Source organism: Balaenoptera acutorostrata, chromosome 17, assembly GCF_949987535.1.
Source record: "Balaenoptera acutorostrata chromosome 17, mBalAcu1.1, whole genome shotgun sequence".
Classification (NCBI taxonomy): domain Eukaryota; kingdom Metazoa; phylum Chordata; class Mammalia; order Artiodactyla; family Balaenopteridae; genus Balaenoptera; species Balaenoptera acutorostrata.
In genome coordinates this window covers 33,793,281-33,817,614 of record NC_080080.1, presented here as the reverse complement: position 1 = coordinate 33,817,614, position 24,334 = coordinate 33,793,281, and the positions used below count along the sequence as shown (strand labels likewise).

The 24,334-nt window shown below is 41.7% G+C and overlaps 1 protein-coding gene across 1 annotated transcript; it reads left to right on the top strand.

Annotated features, from left to right (window-relative positions):
* The first annotated feature begins 393 nt into the window (after positions 1 to 393).
* Positions 394 to 12,604, top strand: CTHRC1 (collagen triple helix repeat containing 1). The gene is made up of 4 exons (XM_007173385.3): positions 394 to 676; positions 5,744 to 5,965; positions 7,933 to 8,149; positions 12,072 to 12,604. Exons 1-4 carry the CDS (start codon positions 524 to 526, stop codon positions 12,212 to 12,214), a joined length of 735 nt encoding a protein of 244 aa, XP_007173447.1. The 5' UTR covers positions 394 to 523; the 3' UTR covers positions 12,215 to 12,604.
* Positions 12,605 to 24,334: the final 11,730 nt, after the last annotated feature.

The following is a 24,334-nucleotide window of genomic DNA, read 5'->3' as shown; positions in this document are numbered from 1 at the left end:
TCTCTCAAAAGAGCTCACCCACGGTGCCAGGGTTTGACCCAGGTGTTCCTGGACCCAGGTGAAGGCACGGGCCTCTTCAATGCTCATTTCAACGGTGCCGTCTCCGCTCGGTTCTCGAAGCCTCCACCTGTGGTTCACTAAACACGGCCCCCCGCATCCGCACCACCCCTCCCAACCCCAATCCCCTCCTCCGCCTCTGCAGGGGGCTGATCCCAGCGGTCTGCACAGCCCCCGAGGGTCCGCGCGGGCAGAGCGGCCGCAGGAGGGGGCGGGCCCGGCTGTCGGCCCGCCCCGCGTCGGGCTCGGGGTGAGGGCTCCGACCTATGACGGGAGGGAAACTCCTGTGTCCGGGGGGCGGGAGGGAGAGGGGCGGGAGGGAAGCATGCGGCTGAAAGGCGCATTGATGCAGCCGGCGGTGGCCTCGGAGCGCGGCGGGGCAGGACTGTGATCACGTCCCGGCTCCCGGGTCGTCGCCTCCTCCTCCTCCTCGCCTGCTCTGCGCGTCCCGGGGCCGCCGCGCGCCATGCGCCTCCAGGGCCCCGCCACCGCCTCCCCGCAGCGGCTCCTCGGCCTCCTGCTGCTCCTGCTGCTGCAGCTGCGGGCGCCGTCGAGCGCCTCCGAGACCCCCAAGGGGAAGCAAAAGGCTCTGCTCCGGCAGAGGGAGGTGGTGGACCTGGTGAGTCCGGTGGAGGGGACAGAGCCCCGAGCGGGGACGGGGGAGGGGGTGTATGTCTTGCGTGCGCCTGGGGGTCCCGCTTTGTCTGAGTCTACGGGGAAGGAAGGACCTGGGGCTTTGCGGGTAGTGGAGTCCTGGAACTGGCGAGGGAGACCGATATGAGAGGGCCATCGTGAACCAGAGATGCCCCACGGGTCGTGTGGGACGCCCCAGAGTACAGGGAGTCGCCCAATAATTTCTGACCTCTGAGCCCCCATCGATTCCCGGCCCCCCCCCCCCCCAGGGATGGAGAGGGTTAGGGCTGCAATGAGAGTAGAATGAGGAGCTTGGGTAGGTTAGAACGTGGGCCAGGGAGCTGCCTGGGACACCCTGGACTAACTGACCTCCTGGGTGGGCCTGGGCCAGGGACTTGCAACGTGTCCTCTCTTGGGGCTGGTGGCCACGTCTGCCAGCGGGAGAGAATAACAATCCTCACCCAACATCCGTCCAACTCTTTGTAACCTGATGACAGTGAGTCATGTTGGGTCATCTTCCTAGGGCGTATGGGCTGCAGTTTACTTTGTTGGACGACCACAGCTGGGCCAGGAATTGTTCAGAGGGTTTACGATCAGAAGGGGAAATGAAGGGGCCCAGCACTAACCCTCCAAGGACCCATTTCATTGTTCTGTTTAGACAGATGGGCAGCCCTTCCAGACACCCTGGGTCTTCAGCCTGTGACCACCAGGTAGGAGCATCACAGCTGAACTAAGGGAGAAGACAGTTACCAGCAGAGCAAATAAATAGCCCAAGTGCTCTCTGAAGGGGTAATCTATGGGAAGGTCTGTTTACTTAAAGCTCTTTCCTTCTAAAAGTCAACAAACCCAGTGAAGGGCAGAGTGGTTCTCTACCCTGGAGCAAGAGTGATCATTTCAAAACCACCATATTCCTTGGCATATAATAGACTTCAATCTTTAAGCAGACAAATATGGGTTACAGGCATTGCAGGACATAAGAGGGGGCATTTTTTTGATAAAAAACTGTTTCGAATTTGTCAAGCTGCCATTGTAAACTGAGCTAATAAGCCAAGCTCCCTGGCAGCTAGTTCTATGCCAGATTCAAAAGCTCTGTAAAAAAATTCCTGCCGTTCCACACTGCACTTTTTGGTGTGGTGCTATGTAATTTTGCTCCACAAAGCAGACTGTGTGTTCAGGGCTACAGTTCTATTTTTAGTGCCTAAATTGTTTAAAACTCTACCAAATGAATGTGGTTCATGTGCAGTCTGCATTTTATGAATCTGTCGTTATGATACACAAAATACCCCCTTTCCCTATAAAACTAGCAACTTTTTTTCTTTCCCTCCAAGGATTTACAGTACCTGCAGTTTCCCACAACTCTAGCCCGACTTGGAAAACTTTATTGTGCAGCCTGGCTCAGGTGCATCCTGTAGATTGGATTTGGTTTTGCTGGGGGGAAAGAATCCACACAGTCATTAAGGTTTCAACGGATTCTATAAAGCAGCTTCTTTGTACAGGATCTTTCAAAGCCTTCCTTTCAAGCGTGCAACAAGCTCTGCCCCCTGGTGGCCAGTGAAAGAAACAGGGGTTCCTTCTGCAGACATTCATGGAACGCCTACCTGATACTAATCATGTGCTGGGTTAGTGAAAGAAGTGAAAGAAGGCAGATATAATACCTGTGGAACCGAATTCAGTAAAATTATGTGGTCTCTGAAATGCAGTTTTTAGATAAAAAGGTGAATAAAAATTCTCAACCATGGCGCAATTGACTTTTGGGGCTAGATGATTCTTTGTTGCTTTGTTGTTGTTTGTGCATCTAGCATGCTTAGCCGCATCCCTGCCATCTACCCACTAGGTGCCAATAGCAACCTCTCCCTCCCAAGCTGTGACAACCGAAAATGTCTCCAGACATTGCCAGGTATCCTCTGGGGGACAAAATTGTCCCCCGTTAAGAACTGCTCATATATAGAAAAATAAAACTTTGCTCTGAGGGGAATAACAGTGAAAAAAAAAATCAAAGAATACCAGAAGTTTTATTGTTTCTCCCTTCCCACTTGAAATCTACGTGTAAACATTGCATATATCTGCTAGTGAAAGTAACCTATCTACTAAATGAAAATTAAAGTATATCTACTAAGTTTAAATTTAAATCTACTAAATAAAATTAAAGTATATCTTCCAAAATGAAAATTAAGTGTAAAATTAAGCCAACTGGAATGTTTTATACTTTAGCATGTCTTTGAGTACTTTTGCAATTTTGTTAAATACGTTTCTTATTATTTCTCTGGCAGCAAATAAATAGAAGTTTTTTCTTTTTTCTTTTTCTTAAAGTCAGGAAAATGGCACTGGTCAAAGTCATAAAAATCATTTAGCAAAATAAAGATCAAATTGGTGATGTGAGAAGATTGACTGGCAAACATTAGATACATAAGGATCTTTCCTAGGCAGTGTCATTACTGAATTTAATAATATGACCATATCCAATCCTAGATGGTGAAATTAAAAAATAAGCTTTGTTAGAGAAATGCAAATCAAAACTACAATGAGGTATCACTTCACACCGGTCAGAATGGCCATCACCAAAAAATCTACAAACAATAAATGCTGGAGAGGGTGTGGAGAAAAGGGAACCCTCTTGCACTGTTGGTGGGAATGTAAATTGATACAGCCACTATGGAGAACAGTATGGAGGTCCCTTAAAATACTAAAAATAGAACTACCATATGACCCAGCCATCCCACTACTGGGCATATACCCTGAGAAAACCATAATTCAAAAAGAGTCATGTACCACAGTGTTCATTGCAGCAGTATTTACAATAGCCAGGACATGGAAGCAACCTAAGTGTCCATTGACAGATGAATGGATAAAGAAAATGTGGCACATATATACAATGGAATATTACTCAGCCATAAAAAGAAGTGAAATTGAGCTATTTGTAGTGAGGTGGATGGACCTAGAGTTTGTCATACAGAGTGAAGTAAGTCAGAAAGAGAAAAACAAATACCGTATGCTAACACATATATATGGAATCTAAAAAAAAAAAAAGGTTCTGATGAACCTAGAGGCAGGACAGAAATAAAGATGCAGACGTAGAGAATGGACTTGAGGACACGGGGAGGGGGAAGGGTAAGTTGGGATGAAGTGAGAGAGTGGCATTGACATATATACACTACCAAATGTAAAATAGATAGCTAGTAGAAGCAGCTGAATAGCATAGGGAGATCAGCTCCGTGCTTTGTGACCACCTAGAGGGGTGGGATAGGGAGGGTGGGAGGGAGATGCAAGAGCGAGGGGATATGGGGATATATGTATACATATAGCTGATTCACTTTGTTATACAGCAGAAACTAACACAACATTGTAAAGCAATTATACTCCAATAAAGATGTTAAAAAAAAAAGCTTTAAGTTATTTTAATATATAAGGAATCTTGATTTTTTTTGCTCTCACTGGACAGTATATGTATAGAGAATGATAGTATTAGATCATTTATACAAATAGGGATTGTTAAAGTAAAAATTTAAATGAATTGGGCTTGCGGTTTGAAGGGTCTAATAATGGACCAATTCAGGGATAGGCACGAGGATTAGGCAGATGGAGATCCAGCTTTACCACCGATGCAGCTGTATTGCTGTGGGTGGCTTATGGCTATGTGTGTTACCCAGCAGGTTTGCTAATGCTCTCTTCCCCAGTCCTAGTCCGCTCAAGGGAGTGGACACACTTGCCCTGGGCCACTATCTCACATGGTCTTGAGGAAATAATAAGAATAATCATGGCTGACTATATACTATGTGCCAGGTACTGCTCTAGCACATTTTATGTATTATCTCACTTAAATCTCCTACAAGGTAAGAATCTTTATTATTTTTCCCCATATTTCAGTTAAGGAAACAGGCATTGAAATGTGGAATAACTTGCTCTATCTCACATAGCTAATAAATGGTGGAGCCAGGATTAAAATCCAGAGTATATGACTCTAGAATCTATCACTCAACTTCTACGTGATACTACGACACCACCCCCCCAAGGAAAACAGAGATGATCCTAGCACTTAAGAGTTTGTTAGATTACTGCCACCCTATTAAAGACTAATGGTCACTTGCAATGAGATTATTTATTCCTTCTTCTTGGTGGGGAGGGCTGAGTGGGGTTGGAGGCCAGAAGTGTTCCAACACTTCCTCCACATGAAAATAGGGAGGAGAAGCAGGTGTGCTTATCCAACTTAGAGATATTGCCAGTGTAAGATAACTATTGAGTTAAGATTTTATTTTATAATTATATCTCTGAGAATTTATCTTAGGGAAATAATTGAAAAGAAGAAAAAAGCTATGTGGATAAAGATTTTCATTACAATAATGTTAACGATAGAAAAAAAATAGAAATAACGATCCCAAAATAGTGCAATGTTTGCATAAAATTGTAAAAGTATAATTCTGAAATCCAAGTCTCTTTACAATATGTAGGGTTAGAAGAAAAGAGCAGTATATCAAATTATGTCTACCTTAGAATACAGCCATTTAAAAATTGTGTATGCTTTTTTTTTTTTTTAAGATTTTTATTATTTATTTATTTGGTTGCACTGGGTCTTAGTTGTGGCAGGTGGGCTCCTTAGTTGCGTCTACAGGACTCTTTAGTTGTGGCATGCGAACTCTTAGTTGCGGCATGCATGTGGGATCTAGTTCCCTGACCAGGGATTGAACTCCGGCCCCCCGCATTGGGAGCACAGAGTCCTATCCACTGCACCACCAGGGAATTCCCAAAAATTGTGTATGCTTTTAATGAGCAGTAGAAAAAAGCAGACAAATGAAAACATTTTCTCTTCTTTGATTGTGTGTGTGTGTAAAGTCTGCAAAAAAAAAAAAAAAAAAGAATAGGAAAGAAATCCTAATATTTTAGAAATAAGTTTAAAAATCGGTTCTTTATATATAAAAAATAACTCATCTGGAACATGGGCAAGTGGTATGAAGGGATTCTTGACTCCAAGGCCTCAAAGTAAATGCAGTTCTGATCAGACTGAGTCTTTGAATCTTAAGTGAAGGGAGTTTTTCCCCCTTTCTTTTTTCTGTTGCAGTATAATGGCATGTGCTTACAAGGGCCCGCGGGGGTGCCTGGGCGAGATGGGAGCCCTGGGGCCAATGGCATCCCTGGTACCCCTGGGATCCCAGGTCGAGATGGATTCAAAGGAGAAAAGGGGGAATGCCTGAGGGAAATCTTTGAGGAGTCCTGGACGCCTAACTATAAGCAGTGTTCATGGAGTTCACTGAATTATGGCATAGACCTTGGAAAAATTGCGGTAAGTAAAGTCTGCATTATTTTAAAGTTGAAGTAAAACTTAAAGGTTTTCATAGTTGAGTGGTAATTTTAAGTGTGATTTTATTTTATTTTTACTAAAAGACAAAAATATTAAGGAATGGGTACCATGTGACTTCTAACTTAGAATTAGTGAAAACATTGATAACATTTCAGAATTAATTTTATAAAGCTATTTCTGAGATAAATATATCACCATATTATTTTAACCCTAACAATACTTAAAATAACTTACTCTTTTTTTTTTTTAAATGGAAACAAAAAAAGGGAGAGCATAGGTGTCTGTGTTGGACAGTAAGCAACTTTCCAATCTTGTCCTAAAGTGAATTTAAATTAGTCTAAGAAATTCTGCTCTGGCTCCAGATATAAAGGTGAAAAGAAATATCCAAGAAATTAACACATGATTGGAATTATCTAGAGGTGGGAAGTCCATTGGTATTTGTCCTTATTCTGGGTAGCAGGCCCAGCTTAAAATTGCTAAGCTTAAGAGAAGTAGAATGGACCAGAGATACACTACAATGACCATTTAAAATTATTCTGTAATATTTAGGGAGAAAAATTACTCAAAATAGCCTGTCTGGCAATGCATTTGGATTAATGACTCAGTCACTTTGATTAGTGTTTGCTTCCAAAGTAACTGGCAAGTCCACTGGGCTGGCACAGAGTTGAAGTTGGTGTCATTTCAAGCCTCTTTCTTCTTTTGTTGACAGACTCTGTACACGGTTCTATATCCACAATATATTATTCCTTGATATTAACCACTACTACCACCAGGCAAATAGAAGAGATTTTATTTTCATAAAGCTCTCAGGTTCTAAGTAGCAATCTGTGTATTATCCCTGCTCCTCTTTCAGCTCTTTAATGTCCGCTCTATTATCTATAAAAATGTTTGAGACTGTCTTGATTTGATTTCTGTGTGGTAGAATTTCCATATAGCTTCCATAGTTTGGTGACTGACCAGTTATATTTTCACACGTGATTTCTTAGAAAGCATTTTGTTAAAATGTTGCCTACTTCTTTAAACACCTGACATTGATAGACTGGTTGCTTATTTATAGTTCATCAAAAGTTGCTGGCTGAGTTCTCTCTAAAAACTTGCCCTGTGGACTCTGGATTATTAATACAATATGTTTTCAAGTTCCTTTTAGCAGTGGTCAGAATGGGTTTGGGAGCCTTCTACAGGTAAAAGGTAGTAGGACCATGAGCCAATAGACAAACAAATTTTGCAAAGACCTGGGTCTTATCATTGTGTCATATAGGTAAAGACTAAAAACCCCACCTATGCTTTACTCCTGATACTGTTTTCTGTTGCTTAAAAAGAAACAGGTTAGGGACTTCCCAGGTGGTCCAGTGGTTAAGACTTCGTGCTCCCAATGCAGGGGGACTGGGTTCCATCTCTGGTCAGGTAGCTAGATCCCGCATGCCTCAACTAAAAGATCCCGCACAAGGCAATGAAGATCTCGCATGCCTCAACTAAGACCCAGCGCAGTCAAATAAATATTAAAAAAAAAAAAAAAACAGGTCAAAATAATATATATGGGCAGTGCTAGTCTAGAATGTAAGTTCCATGAGGGCAGGGATTCTGTGTTGTTTACTGTTGTATCTATAGTATCCAGAACGTAGGAAATAATTTTGGAATAAAAAGAAAAGTAAATATATAGACTGTTTTGGTCTAAAATACTGAAGACTGGCTGTTTTTGGTAAAAACTGAAAGATACCCTCAGTGGCGTGAATAATTCTAAGAAAGCCATAATTCTATTTTCTTAGAGTTTCTAATATCAGAGTCTCTTTTCCATTTGCAGAGAACTGCTTTCCCTCTGTAAAAGCTAAGCTTTTTAAATGCAGTTTGGGGAAAAGGATAGTTAAATAAAATGCACAATACAATCTGAAAGCATCTTTTTAATTAAAATTGAAAATGCTAATTAAACCCTATTTCTGTGTTTGTGACAGGAGTGTACATTCACAAAGATGCGTTCGAACAGCGCCCTAAGAGTTTTGTTCAGTGGCTCGCTTCGGTTAAAATGTAGAAGCGCATGCTGTCAGCGTTGGTATTTCACGTTCAATGGAGCTGAATGTTCAGGACCTCTTCCTATTGAAGCCATAATTTATTTGGACCAAGGAAGCCCTGAACTGAATTCGACAATTAACATTCATCGCACTTCTTCTGGTACGTAGAATGGTGACGTTGCAGAATGTGCCTCAGATCTTTAGAGACCAAAGATTAGTTTTGAGTCCACTATCATGGTAGGTCATAGCAAGCTTTCTGTGCATAATTCTCCATCCTGGTTGCACTTCAGAATTTCTTATAGATCTTTTAAAAACTATGTGGATGCCTGGGTCTCATCTCTGATCAACTGAATCAGAATCTTGGGGTAAGTCCCCAGCAGCTGTATTTTTTAAAAGATCACAAGGTTGAAAAACACTGAGTTAGATGAAATGGCAAAATAGCCAATAATGCTGTAGAGCAGTGGTTTTCAACCTTAGCTATACCTTGTGTTCAACTGGGGAACTTTAAAAAATCACCGTGCCTGGGTTAACACTCCTCCATGAAGGCTGACTTAATGGGTCTGGTTGCACCCCAGGCAATGGAACTTCCAAAGTCTCTCCTGGTTATCTCAATGTTCAGCCAAGCTTGAGAACCACTAGCTTAGATTGATAAGAAGGCTGATTTCTCTGCCTTGTTCTTTAAAAAGGTAGGTACAGTCTGCTGCATTTGTAAAAGAGAACATTTCTATATTGTTCCTGCATTCTCCGTTTGCTTCTACCTCCTATAAAAGAAACGACATCCAATTAAACCAGTGGTCACTTAAGCTGTTAAAAAAAAAAACCTTGGACTTCCCTGGTGGTCCAGTGGTTAAAACCCTACGCTCGCACTGCAGGGGGCGCGGGTTCCATCCCTGGTCAGGGAAGATCCCGCATGCTGTGCGTGGCCAAAAAACCCCAAAACTATTGAGTTTTTTGTTTTGTTTTGTTCTGTTTTTGTTGAGTTTTGGGGGGTTTGTTTTGCTGTATTTTAAGGTTCATTGAAAGAGTGTAGAAGCTACCAAAAAGTAGAAGGGGAAAAAACTACCTATTAATGTCATCACCCAGACACACCACTATGAGTATTTGGCTGCCAGCTGTTTTGCTTTCTTGAGTTGCTGTGTGGCAGGAGCTGGGAGTGTGGCGCACCCTAACACAACACATGCCGAGAGAATCACAAGGTGTCGATAGCGAGAGCTTCATTTCCCTGATTTCTTGAAAGGATTTCTCACGAATCTTGTACTTAAAAATGTCAGAGGGAAGAGAAGAGATCCCCTCACTGCTAACCAGAAGAAATATTTCAGCATTCTTAGGGATCAAGTCAGATACTGATCCCCCAAATTAATAGAGCACATTTATCCCTAAGAAATCAAGGGCATCCCTTCCATTTTCTTCCTCAGATCCCCACAATATCCTCCAGATGTAAAGAAGATACTTTAACCCCTTCTCTCTGCACATAGAGGAGGTCCAGGGAAATAAAGTGTCTTACCCCGAACAGTCGACTCTGTCCTGGAGAGCAGAAACCAGAGCCCTGCTCTCTTGTCTCCCAAGACAAGGTTTGATCAGATGAAAAAGCCTCTTCACTAAGTTCTGTGCTGTAAAGGAAGAGGTGCTTTCCATCTGAGAAGCAGTAGCTAAAATTTTTTAAATCTGGGTATAAAATACAAAATTTGACTAGGAAGTGATATGTGTTTAAATAGTAGTTGATATAAGCAACTTACTTTCTATTGTAGTATCTTTAAATGTGTGTGTTAATATCTTGCTATAATATAAGCTCTCAGGCCTAGGAACTGTGACCTATACATACATATACTTTGTAAATTATTTAACATAGCATTTCCCAACCATGTTGTGGAAACTTATTTGGTGTGATCAGTTGGGTAGAATGTCAGAAGTAATTTGTTATTCATAACAGTTTTTGTCTTAAGATGAGTTAAAGGTTACCTCTATAATAAATTCACTTTCCCTTGCACACTGATACTCTTTCTTGAGGGAAAGGAAAGGGATGCACTTACAGTTTGCACATCAGAGGATGACATTAAGCCTTGGATATGTCCATGGGAGTTTGACATACATTAGGATGTCATCTTCTTACCTGGATCTAGGAGGAAAACAGGTTGAGAACCCCTAATCCAACATAGTTTAAGTGCTTAATAAGCTGCAATACTACCTTATCGCAGAAAAAATGTTCATTCATTCAAAAAACATTATTTCATTTGTTAAAGACCATGAAGTGACCACTTGACTCTCCCCGTCCCGTGTGAGGCTGACACTAAACGCAAACTTGTCTGACCTCCTGTGGGATGAAGTGAACAAATTTTTAGGCCGTGGATGTCAAGACCTTGGGAGAACATGAGGATTTCCAGGCTTTCTCACCTGGCATGATACTGAGAATTCTAGATTAAATGGGATTGTGGGCACGCACTGCTTAGTTCTCCCAACTTTGAAAGGGGCCTGAACCAGTCACAGGTCCCCAGATTCAGAGGGACTTGCCTTCAATTCACTGATGTCACAGCTGGTGGAAGCAGATTACTTTAGGCCTGCAACCCCTGGCTCGGTTCAAATGCACTAACCTTAACCAGATAGGAAAACTAACCAGTCACATGCGGTCATCCCTACCCTACTTATATGTAAGAACCCGTTTTCTTAAAGAATGTGCCAATCTGCCAACCTTTTCCCCCTGACACAGACGTCAAAGGGGTTGTACCTTTTGCCTATTAAAATCAACACTGGGGGAATTTTTTTTAATGTTGGAGAAGAGCCTTGATAAGAAGGAATGCAACTTATATATATTAGTATGTGAAAGTCGAGAGGACCTGTGAAAAGGCACGTGTTTATAAACCATAAAAACACAGAGGAAAAACAGGATTTACTTAGTTTTTTGTTTTTTTCATGGTGAGGAAATTCTGGATTGAAGGACTGATATAATGATTACGCTAGAATTTTCTTTTAATGTTATAAAAGTCCTTTTTTTTTCTAGTTGAATACCATCAAGTGTATACAGGTAAGTGTTGGAAAGGGCTTTCTTTACAAAAGACTTACATATCACGTCGAAGTCTTGGCTTTTAAAAGTGTAGGCTTCCTTTGTTTAGTCAAATAAATTGCTTTTTTTTGTTTTAGGTCATCTCTGTAACTAAACAAAGTCTCCCTTTATGATTAAAACCTCTAAGAAGGGCTTCCCTGGTGGCGCAGTGGTTGAGAATCTGCCTGCTAATGCAGGGGACACGGGTTCGAGCCCTGGTCTGGGAAGATCCCACATGCCACGGAGCAGCTGGGCCCGTGAGCCACAATTGCTGAGCCTGCGCGTCTGGAGCCTGTGCCCCGCGACGGGAGGGGCCGCGATAGAGAGGGGCCCGCGCACCGCGATGAAGAGCGGTCCCCGCACCGCGATGAAGAATGGCCCCCGCTTGCCGCAACTGGAGAAAGCCCTCGCACGAACCGAAGACCCAACACAGCCAAAAATAAATAAATAAATAAATAAATAAATAAAATCAAGTAAAACTTTAAAAAAAAAAAAAAACCTCTAAGAAAATTCCCCGTGAAGCTTATTTCATAGAATGGACATGTATACATCTTTAAAAAATATTTATGTGCTAAGAAAAAGAGAACTTATCTGTATGAGACCTTTATTAAGTATTAGCATTTTTTTAAATTAATTAATTTATTTATTTATTTATGGCTGTGTTGGGTCTTTGTTTCTGTACGAGGGCTTTCTCTAGTTGCGGCAAGTGGGGGCCACTCTTCATCGCAGTGCGCGGGCCTCTCACTATCGCGGCCTCTCTTGTTGCGGAGCACAGGCTCCAGACGCGCAGGCTCAGCAATTGTGGCTCATGGGCCTAGTCGCTCCGCGGCATGTGGGATCTTCCCAGACCAGGGCTCGAACCCGTGTCCCCTGCATTGGCAGGCAGATTCTCAACCACTGCGCCACCAGGGAAGCCCAAGTATTAGCATTTTTAATTCCCTGTACATTAAGTAGATTTAACCTAGCTTGCTGAAGTAATACAGTTGAGCTAAAGGTTTTTGCTTTTTGTTCTATAGAGATCTGTAATTCTCACCTTGTTTTGCAGTGGAAGGACTCTGTGAAGGAATTGGTGCCGGCCTAGTAGACATTGCTATCTGGGTTGGAACTTGCTCAGATTACCCGAAAGGAGATGCCTCTACGGGGTGGAATTCAGTGTCTCGTATCATTATTGAAGAGCTGCCAAAATAAATCCTTTCGTTTTTGTTCCCTACCTCTCTTGTATTATACCTTTGAATGGTTCATTTTAGTGACCCCTTATATAATTTTTATGTGTACATCTGAATGAAAAAACAAAATTAAATGTGTTTACAGACCAAAGTGTGATTTCACACTGTTTTTAGATCCAGTATTCATTTTCCTTCCATCAGAACTGGTTTTGGGGATTTTTGTAGAAAATTAAAATACTTTCTTCATATTCCCATTCCCTGAACCTATAATTTGGAATGTTATTGCGGTCTCCGTTTCTTTCCTGTTCTCTTAGTGTAGCACTTTTTAAAATATAAAAGCTACCAGTCTTTGTATAAGTTGTAAATGTTCAGAATTGTTTTATATCTGTGAAATAAAACTTATTTCAAACAACTTTAATATCTTTAACGTAATTGCCACTAAAATGAGGGTTTCTGGTACTTTATATCTGGAAAGTTGAGGATAAACCTGATTTTGTATTTATCCGTTTAACAATCATGTTTTAAATTTAGTACATGTATAGTCCTGTTCCATATTTTGAGGGATTCAAAGAGAAAGGGACATTTATGTGTCAGGAAATGCACTAGCACTTTACAAATTTTATCTTAATTTAACAAAGAGTAAAAAGACGGGGACTCTGGTCTCAAATTGCTTACCATTTGGTAGGGAAACTAAGATACACACAAAAATAACAAATCAAAGATTAATATGTTGATTGTGACAAAAGTTGTTGAAGAGGTGGTATAATTCAAAGAAAGACCTATCACTTCTGGCTGAGGTGATCAGAAAGAATTCATGATGAAGGAAGTACAGGTGTACGACTGATAAAGTTAAGTAAATCCTGGGCTTGACTTGGAAGTGTCAGTATGAACTCATAAGGTATCCTAAACAAAGCTATAAAACAATTAACAACAGAATCTCCTAGCTTTGTTTACTGAAAAGACCTAGAAATAATGACCAAACTAGTAATGCCCGGATTGTGATCTCTATATACCATTTCCTACTAAAAGGAACTAAGGCTCCTTGAAGAAATGGGTGATTTCAGCTTTGGGGCAGGAAATGTACAAGATGAGCCTGGAACATCTTGGCAACTATGAAAGACGACTCAACAGGATCCAAGAGCCAATGTGGATTGGTTCTCACTGGCAAAGACGATACGATTTAAGCATCAATGAAGATAACAACTGGAATGGTTTGAAACACATCAGATATGTTTAAATGCATGAGTTCATAATGATATTAAAATAAAATTCATTGGTCAACTTAGAGGATGCCAGGAAATCAACTTACTTTGAAATTTGAGGAAAAAAGCAAAGCATTTGTTCTGCTTTCTCTACATGAACTGTATTTCTGGGTAACCAAAGTGTTGATGAAGGAAAATTTCTCTATAGAATGTGTGTGTGTGTGTGTGTGTGTGTGTGTGTATTTTATAGTAATATATATTGGTATAGATAACAAATGAAGAAAGTGATAGGATATCCCTCTTTTCAACCCTGCATGATTTTAGGGCTCTAGCAATGATCATCAATGACTGATAACATTCCAACATGAAAAGAAGACTATGTGCCCCCTAAGGAAAGCACATAACACTACCCAAGAAGTTGTTTTGCAAGAAAGAATCAAACCTGGATCTGATTTAGCCTCCAGATACAACCGTTAAATTTTAGGGAATACAGGGGATAGAAGAATATGTTAATTGACATAGGATTATAATCAGCAAATCAGGACTATGGGAAACTTGAAAGACAACTGGGTTTCTTCAACAAATATACTGCAACAAAGGAGAAAAAGGAAAACATGGATTAAAAGAGATTTAATAGGTATTAACTCTTTTCGGTGTTTGGACTTTATTTGGATGCTTGAGATAGTTCAGGACATTTAAACATAGATATTTGATATAAAATGATTTTGGGTTTTGGTGTGAAGTAGTATTGTGGTTATTTTAAAATAGCACTTATATTTTAGAGATACAGAAATATTCAAGATAAAGTGATATGATGTCTGGAATTTGCTTCAGAATAACCTGGAAAGGAAAAGTGGGTGAGAGGGGGTCTAGATGAAATAATGTTGAAGATAGGTAGAAGTTAACCAAGATGGGTAAAAGTTGTGACAAATGGGGACTGGGATTAAGGACATATTGAGTGGAGACCAGAACATTAGTTAAGACCTCTTTGAATTGGCACAGACTGTGAAGGTATTTGTGTCCCATGTGAATGCCCGCCAAAGGACATCAACTGCACAGGAGGCTCTTAATGATGAGGTGGACAAAATAACTCGCTATGGATGTGAGTCAGCTTCTTTCCCCAGCACTCCAGTGCTAGTTCAATAGACCCCTAAACAAAGAGGCTGAGGTGGCAAGGATGGAGGTTATGTATATATTCGACAACATGTAATTTCCCTTACTAAGGCTGGCCTGGCTAGTGCTTCTGCTGAGTGCCTAATGGGCCAACAGAGAGTCCAACCTTGAGTCTCTAATATGGCATCATTCCCAGGGGCAACAAGCCAGTCACCTAATGACAGGCTGATTACACTGGACTTCTATCATGGAGGGGCAGAGATTTGTTCTCATGGAAATAGACATATATTCTGGATACAGATTTGTCTTCCCTCCCCTTAATGCTTCTGCTAGCACTACCATTCATGGACTCACAAGAATGCCTTATCCACCACCTTACATTCTAAACAGGATTGTTTCTTATATATATATATATATATTTATTTATTTGGCTGTGCTGGTTCTTACTTGCAGCACGTGGGATCTTCATTGCCGCGTGCGGGATCTTTAGTTGCGACATGCAGGATCTAGTTCCCTGACCAGGGATTGAACCCAGGTCCCCCTGCATTGGGAGCACGGAGTCTTAACTGCTGGACCACCAGGTAAGTCCCTAAACAGCATTGTTTTTGATCAAGAAACTTCATATCACAGCGAAGAAGTGCAGCGATAGGGCTTGTCCCATGGAATTAACTCATCTTTCCACATCCCCCATCACCTGGAAGTGACTGGCCTAAATGAAAGGGGAAATGGCTTACTGAGGACTCATTGATGGTACCAGTTGGTAGACAACATCCTGAAAGAATGGGGTTCTGTCTTACAGGTGCAGTATATGCTTTGGATCAGAAAGCATTACATGGTGTTCTCACTCCTATAGCCAGAATACAAGTGGCAGAAGTGGAAGTGGCTTCTCTCACTATTACATCTTATAACCCATTTGCAGATTTTTGCTTCCTGTCCTGACAACTTTGAGCTCTGCTGGTTTGGAATCTAAGTATCCAACAAGGGAATGCTTCTGCCAGGGGATACAACAATGTTTCCACTGAATTGGAAGATGAGACTATGTATTTAAAATAACAGAAATGTCTTTATCCCATGGTTTCTGTGGGTCAAGGATCTAGGCACAGGTTAGCTGAGTCCTCTGCTCAGGGTGTCACCGTGCTGAAATCGAAGTGTTGGCTGAGGCTGCAATCTCATCTGGGGCTCAGGGTCCTCTGCACAGGTCATGTGGTTGTTAGCAGAACTCACTGCCTTGCAGCTGCGTGATTAACGTCCCTGTTCTCTTGCTGTCAGCGGGGGATGGCGCTCAGCACCTGGAGGTCGTTCTCAGGGCTTTGCCATGCGGCCCCTCCTATCTCAACACGGCTGTTTTGCTTCCAGACTAGCAAGAGAACTCTTCTGCTTTTTTATTGTTCTGAAACATGTTTTTATCTTTCATTTAACATTAAGAACATCTTTTTTGTTGTAGTTGTTGTTTTGGTGGGATTTTTTTGGTTTTTTTTTTTTTTTTGGCCGCTAGTGCGGCATGCAGGATCTTAGTTCCCCGACCAGGGATCGAACCCGTTCCCCCCTGCAGTGGAAGCACAGAATCTTAACCACTGGATCACCAGGGAAGTCCCAAGAATGTCTTTTCATGTAGACGAATGTATGTTTACCTCATCCTCATAAACAGCTACACAGCATTCCATTATAGTAATAAAATAGATCATCATTTATTTAGTTAGACCCTAGTGACTGATTGTTAACATCGCTTTCTATTCCCACTGTTCCAAACAATGCTGCAATGAAATTTCCTTGCACACACAGAGTATGTCCTGGGGCATTTCTGCAAGTGTGCCTGTAGGGCAAATTATCCCTGGGTCCAAGAGGAAGCACGTTTCAAATTTTGATATATTACTGACTTACCCTCAAATATGACAATTTTCACTCCTGCCCATAGTGTTGGAGAATTTCTGTTCTCCCTACCCTAGCCAGCATGGGATATTATGAAACTTCTTTTTTCCTTCCAGTTTCCTCGAGATATAACGCATAATTATGCACGGCATAATGATTTGGCTTAAGTACATCTTGAGATGATTATCACAATAAGTTTAGTGAACCTCCATCATCTCATATAGATACAAAATAAAAGAAATAGAAAAAAAATTTTTTTTCCTACTGATGAGAACTTAGAATTTACTTTCTTAACAGCCTTCACAGATAACATACAGCAGTGTTAATTACATTTATCATGTACATTACATCCCTAGTACTTATTTCTATAACTGGAAGTTTGTACCTTTTGACTACTTTCATCCCCTTCCCCCTCCCCTCAATCCCCACGTCTAGTAACCACAAATCTGATCTCTTTTTCCATAAGTTTGTCTGTTTCTTTTTGAAACCTAATTGACCTACAACACTATGTTAGTTCCTTTTGTACAATATAGTGATTTGATATTTCTATACATTTCAAAATAATCGCCATGATAAGTCTGCTTGGCAACCAGCTGTTTGTTTTCTGAATCTACGACTCTGTTTCTGTTTTGCTGTGCTTGTTCATTTGTTTTGTTTTTTAGATTCCACATATAAGTGAAACCAAACAATATTTGTCTCTGTAAATATCTTCTCTCATTCAGTAGGTGGCCTTTTTTTTTTCATGAATAGATGTTGAATTTTGTCAAAAGATTTTTCTTCATCTGTTGAGCTGATCATATGATTTCTATTCTTCAGTTTGTTAATGTGGTGTGTCACTGATTGGTTGGTAGATATTGAACCTCTTTCATCCCTGGACTAAATCCCACTTGATCATGGTGTATGATCCTGTTAATGTGTTGTTGAATTCAGTTTGCTAATATTTTGTTGAGGATTTTTGCATCTGTGTTCATCAGTGATATTGGCCTGCAATTTTGTTTTCTTGTGTTCTCTTTGTCTAGTTTTGGTATCAGGGTGATGCTGGCCTCGTAGAATAAGTTCGGAAGAGTTCCTTCCTCTGCAATTTTTGGAACTAGTTTGAGATGGATAGATGTTAACTCTTCTTTAAATGTTTGGTAGAATTCACCTGTGAAGCCATCTGGTCTGGGATTTTTTGTTTGTTGGGAGATTTTTTATTACAGACTCGATTTCATTCCTGGTCATTCAATCTGTTCATATTTTCTACTTCTTCCTGATTCAGTCAGGAGATTGTACCTTTATTGGAATTTGTCCTCTTCTTCTAGTTTGTCCACTTTATTGACATATAGTTGTTCGTTGTAATCTCTTATGATCCTTTGTACTTCTGTGGTGTTTGTTGTAACTGCCCCTTTTTGTTTATGATTTTATTTTTGGGGGCCTTCTCTTTTTTTCTTGATGAGTCTGGCTAAAGGTTTATCAATTTTGTTTATCTTTTCAAAGAACCAGGTCTTAATTTCATTGATCTTTTCTATTTTTTTTTTTTTTTAGTCACTATTTCATTTATTTCTGCTCTGATCTTTATATCTTTCCTTTACTAACTTTGGGTATTGTTCGTTGTTCCTTTAGATGTAAGGTTAGATTGTTGGGTTGATATTTTTCTTGCTTTCTGAGGTAGACTTGTATCACTATAAAATTCTCTCTTAGAACAGCTTTTGCTGCATTCCATAGATTTTGGATTGTGTTTTCATTTTCATTTGTCTCCAGGTATTTTCTTATTTCCTCTTTGATGTCTTCAATGACTGATTGGTTGTTTAGTAGCATATTGTTTAGCTTCCACGTGTCTGTGTTTTGGGTAGTTTTTTCCTTGTAGTTGATTTCTAGTCTCACAGCACTGTGGTCAGAAAAGATGCTTGCTATGATGTATGGTCAGGCCCTCAAGATGGCTGTTCTCTTGCTCCCTGTACCTCGCCTGATCAACCAGTCCCTGCTTTACTCACATGACTCTCTAATCCTCTTAATTATAGGGCTTAATTAGTAACTGCCTACCTACTTGCCCCCTGCCCCAGCTGCTGGTTTCCCTGGTAATTGATGAGCTAATCTGGCATCAATTCACCCTATAAATGGAAGCCGCCTTCTCCCAGGAGTGGTGGGGGTTGCTTCCACGTCCTGCCTGCTGTCTGCCACGCACAGCGAGGTGTTGCTCCAGGACCTTGCTTCATGTGTAAGTTTCTCTTCTCCAATAAATCCTTGATGTCTCTGTTGCTGTCTCTGGGTGAGAAAACTCCTGGGAGCTGAGATGTCAGGACATAAGGATGGGAAACAGAAAGTTGTGGAGGTGATTGCGAGGAGGCCGTCTACTAGCATGTGGGGCCTTGTGGTAGCTGTGTACCATGAGAGGTGTCTTTTTCTTCCATTATGTTGATGATATCCTGTTAACCTCAGTCTTTTTCCAGTTTAAAAGTAGCAGCCCAGTGCTCCTCATTCATCTGACTGCACGGGGGTGGCTGGTGAATAGAGACAAAACTCAAGGACCTGGATTATCTACAAAATACAAGCATACCCCTGACCTACCACCCCTAAACAATTACAGACACAGGCTTTAGGGATATGAATTCAGAGACAGACTTGTGAATTGAACATGGCCCGTTACCCGGGAGTGTTTGGTTGAGGTCTGTGGCAACAGCAAAATAATAAGAGTGCCCTTGGGCTTCTGGTCCCAACTATGGAAGGGGGCAGAGCAATGATAGAGTGTGATGGAACAACAGCTATATGCAGTCTACGATACATTACAACAGGTGGAAGACATTACAAAAAAACTACCCGATTCTTTGAGCATGCAAAAAACCACTATTCATTTGTATGCAACATATAGGATCCCCGTGGACGTCGATAGTGACCAAGGAATCTACTTTATTGGCCATGAAGTTCAGGAATGGGCCGATGCAAAGGACATACACGAGCATTTCCACCTGCCTTACAACCCCACTGCTACCGGGCTATGAAGAGACTACTTAAACAACAATTGAGATGGGAAACTCACTCTTAACATGTGGACACATCCCAGGAGCAATTATCCCAATGCCGATGCCGTGTTAACCCGGAGGTAACTAGTCAACACCGTTCGAGTTCAACTGTTGACCACCGAAGGACTGTTGCCAACTACAGGTCAGGACAGCAACTCATTTTTGCCCTTCACAGGATCTACCCCCAGGGGAACATATTATAAATAGCCCTTAGGACTGGCAGGTAAGTCCTCAGTGGTTTGGGTTTGCTGTCCCATTGGGGAATAGGATCAGAAAGGTTTACAGATTTACAGATTTCACCTGTCTTCTACCCAGCCCCACCTCAGATTACTAAGGTAATTAATCCAGGCCTCTACTGTAGAAAGGCACCATTATACTAACCCTGTGCACTGTTACACCACCTCTCCAGTATTCGGCACTGGCTATGGAGACTGAGGGTGGGCAGGTGGTATGGTATTGCAGGCCAGGACAAAACGCTTAGGCAGGGGTGGCATTACCTCAGAATTATGTTACTGCTTGTATTTTGCTTAACAGTCATGATCTTCCCTATATTGTGCCTGTTAGACATCTTGCATCTTGTCCTACTCTGAGTGAAGGGAATCTGTTTGTGGACTGGGTGACAATGGTGGCCTCACTGAGAAATGAGTTTGATTGCTGGCTCTACAGCAAAATGCCATTGTCAACCTCTGAGAGTCCATGAAAAATTGACTTGATAAGCACCTGGTTCCAAAGCTTGCCCAACTGTTGGACTGTCTGTATTGCATTTGTGGTATTTGGTTGCAGTTGCACTTCTACCTACCTGTCCTCAGGGATATAGCAGAAGTATGGGCCAAGATTATAGAGGTTGTACAGGGTATGTAAGGGTGGAGTGTTTGACTAGGCCATTCAGGATGACTGTCCTCTTGCTCTGTATATCCCCTGTTCAGCCAGTACCTGCTTCACTCACATGACTATCCAATCTTCTTAATTATAGGGCTTAATTAGTAACTGCCTATGTGCTTGCTCCCTGCCCCAGCTGCTGGTTTCCCTGGTGATTTATGAGCCAACCTGACGTTAATTCCCCCTATAAATGGTAGCCTCCTTCTTCCCCGAGTAGCAAAGTCTGCTGCCATGTCCTGCTTGCTGTCTGCCACGCACAGTGAGGTGTTGCTCCAGGACCTTGCTTCAGGTGTGTAAGATCCCTTGTCCAATAAGTCACTGATGTCTCTGTTGCTGTCTCTAGGCTCTTTCTTCAGTCTTGAGGCTGGCAACTACAAGGCTTGCAGGCCTGTGGGGTGCAGCCTAACATACGATTTTAATCTTCAATTTACTGTGACTTGTCTTGTGGCTTAGCATGTGATCTATCCTGGAGAAAAGAACTTTTGCTTTTAAAAGACTTGGCTGATTAGGTAGGTTGGACCCAACCAGGATAATCTCCCTTTGAATTATAGTCAACTGATTAGGGACCCTAATTACATCTGCAAAATTCCTTTTGCCATATTGTTGTATAATCATGAAGGTGATATCCAATTGTATTTACAGGTCCCTACAATGATCAAAGGAAATTACACTGGTGTTTACCCCAGGGGGCAGGAATTGTGGGATCCATCTTAGAATTCTGCCTACCACAGACTGCCCCCTGGCCATCTTACATTCCTTATACCACTGAACCAACAGGTGAAAAAGGTTAATCTACTGGTGTTATGATCTCAGTTACCGCAGGAAATTGGTTGCCTTTATAATGGAAGCAAGGAGGATTTTTTCTGGAACCCAGGAGATTTTCTGAGGTTCCTTTCAATACTTCCATGCCAACAGTAAAGATCAATGGAAAGCTACAGGAACTGGAAAAAGGCAGGACAATTGAGGATTCAGACCATTCAGAAGGGAAGGATTGAATCATTCTACCAGAAAAGAATCTGGAGCTGTGGGTTCTGGCTGTGGGCAAGGAAAATAGGGAATAAGTGGGTGAAGGTGGAAGCTATAGACGTCAACTCTGACCTCATGAATAACTACAGAAACCAGGACTGGTAGCTTTGCATATTTTCTGTTATATGTATGTGTTTATTCTAACTTCTTCCCATTTTAATTTTATATAACACTAGGTGGAGGTCAACTTTACAATGTAGTCTTTAGTGGGACCTAAGACTGAAATTGAGGCCTAATTAATATAGGCAGCAATGGATTCAATGACCATTGAGGCTTTGTGTTTTACTTGGGGGAAGGGCAAGAACTTCACTTATCAGAGAGTTAGCTGTTTCTTGCTAAAATGTAGTTTCTTTGTTGGGCAGGCATTGAAATGTGTGTAGAATGTGCATATGAAAGCTGAGAAGTCAAAGGGGTCGACTGAGCTGGTTATGAACTTATTGCTTCCCAGCTCCAAATTCATTCTCCAGTTGCACACCCAGAGTGCTCAGTCCTTTGACTGCCTTGTAGCCCCAGCCCAGGAGGCTTGGTGATCACCTTGCTGCGGTCTTAAGAGGCACACCGCGTGCTTCTGGCTTCATGCTGTAGCAACCCACAGCCCTCACCACGCACACTCCCAAGCATGACCCGACTTTCCTGCCCCCTGCAGGGCTGTTCCTGAGACCTTTCCAAGGTGGACAATGTCCGCTCTGGCTTGGCACCTGCAGAAACATCCCAGCTTCCTCAGCAACCTGCTTACATGCCTTGGCTTGCCTGTGTCCTAGGTGATTGTTTCCTGTTTATCAGATGACACTAAACCAGTTCTGGCACAGGCAACCCAGCAAACATTCTCACTGGCCAGTGGTCGTCTGCAACCGTACCTTCTCCAAAATTCAATTAACTATCAAGTTAAGAAAAAGGGAATTCTGTTGGAGCCAAACTGAGTATTATAACCCGGGAAGCAGATTCTCAGAAAGCACTGAGACCTCTTCCACCTGTTAGAAGTTGAAGGCATAGACTTATATGTTTTTGAGACAAAGAATCATACATCAAAATGACATGCTGATATTTTATACAAAGTTCACCAAAGATACATAGTCCAGGTAAGCACATACAAAGCGAGCAGGGAGTCACGGTGACCCCCTGCAGAGCTGGGAAAGAACACTATTCCTTTAAGAAGTTACATTGCTAGCGTCAGAAGAAAGAAAAAAAGGTTGAGCAGGCACTCCCACCTTTGAGGAGTTCTGCTTAACGTGTAATGCAGATGCACACTGGACATTAGGGAGGGAGAAGGCCCAAACAGAATTTTATGTTTAATTTTTTTTGTCCTGCCTTTAAATTTTATTCTATCAGAGGTATGAATGACAGAGGGGGATCCTCTTCCAAGCTTGCCTTTCCTTGGGTACTCTCCCTCTGCCCTAGGGTACTGTTAAGAGTTCTCAACACGCAGTCATCCCTCGGCATGAGCAAGGAATTGGTTCTAAGGCTCCCCCCCACCCAGTCCCCTGCGATTGCTGAAGTCTCTTATATAAAATGGAGTAGTACAGTCTGCCCTCAGTACCCCGGGGCTCCGCATTGGAGGATTCTGCATCCGAGGATTCAATCTACTGCAATTCAGTTTACAGTTGGTTGAATCCGGGGTGCAGGACCCATGGATACAGAGGGGCAATTGTATTTATTTCACTCTATTATAGCTTAACAATTCTGGTTAAATTTACCGTGTTCTGTCTCCTGGTTGGACCTAGATTGGTAGAGGTGTGATGACTTGCTTGAGTTTGGGACAAAGAAGTGAGCATGAGTAGCACCTTCTCCCCTCTCTTTGGGAATAAGCTGCTCACAGAAAGCATGCATTGGACTCCAATTCTCCATAAGTCTTACAAGGGCAGGTGGAAATAGTCTGGGTCCAGTGCTGTCTGTGGCTGGATGCGTATGTCTGTATCATTATGGGGCTCGGTGTAAGGAAGCCCTCTTTTACACAGATATAAGGCTGAAATTAGAGAATGAGGGTTATTAGTAATAAAGATAATACATCATGTTCCACATACCTCTTGTCTACTTATGAATTACTTTAGAACCTGGGTGGGGAAGAGGTTAACATGCTTCACTTAAGGGAAGAAGCTTATTGCTATTTCCTTTGACAAGTTGAGTGTGAATTGGTTTTATCACTTTCTAGGCTTGTTCTATTCATAATTAACATATATTGAAACTTACATTAATATAAACAAACAATCCTGCAATATTTGCTGTCAGAAAATATATAAGGGACAACCTTCAAATCCAACTTTTGTGTAGTTGGGCCTTCAACTATAAGCAGATTTTAGTTATTTTTCTAAGTTGACTGGTCAATCTCTTATGCTTTTCATGGTGAGTTGAATATCTTTATTATAAAAAAAAAAGTTTCTCTGTAAAACTAAACGTTTTAAAGAACCTATACAACGTACATAAGGGTCCCAAAATGCTCACTTTTCATAAAAATGACATCTATTTCCATAGACGAGTTCACCAACGTCCTGACAGCTGATGGAAAAGTGACACATAGACTTTAGGGTCTAGATCACATATTCTGTCACCTAGGAAGCTTTCAAGTACCGCAAGTAATAGAAAAACCCAACTGAGAATGGCTTACATAGAGTGAACCAATTAACTTCCTTTGAAACTACAGAGATACATGTTGCTAGGAGTGAGACTAGAAGCTCACATAATGTGACTTAGAACCTAGTTTTTTTCCATTTTTAACTGTCACCTCCCTGGTGTTGATTGTTTTTGGACAAACTCCCTCCCCCCCTGCCCCCCCCGCTCCCCCCCCCCCCCCGGCTCCAGTTCATAATCCTAAACTGACTTTGAGGAACTCTAAGAATTACATGAATCCTTTTTGTGAAACAAAGAGAATCTATATCATATATTCAGCAAAAGTGTCTAAGAGTCACTGATTGGACCAACTTAGGTAATCGTGCCAATTGCCAAACATTCAGAGATGGCACGTTCAGATTGGCTCTATGAATCAGGGCCTTTCTCTGGGGCAGGTGAGGCCCATTTTCCATCTAAATCACAAAGGTGAGAATGGAGGGAAGGGGTAGG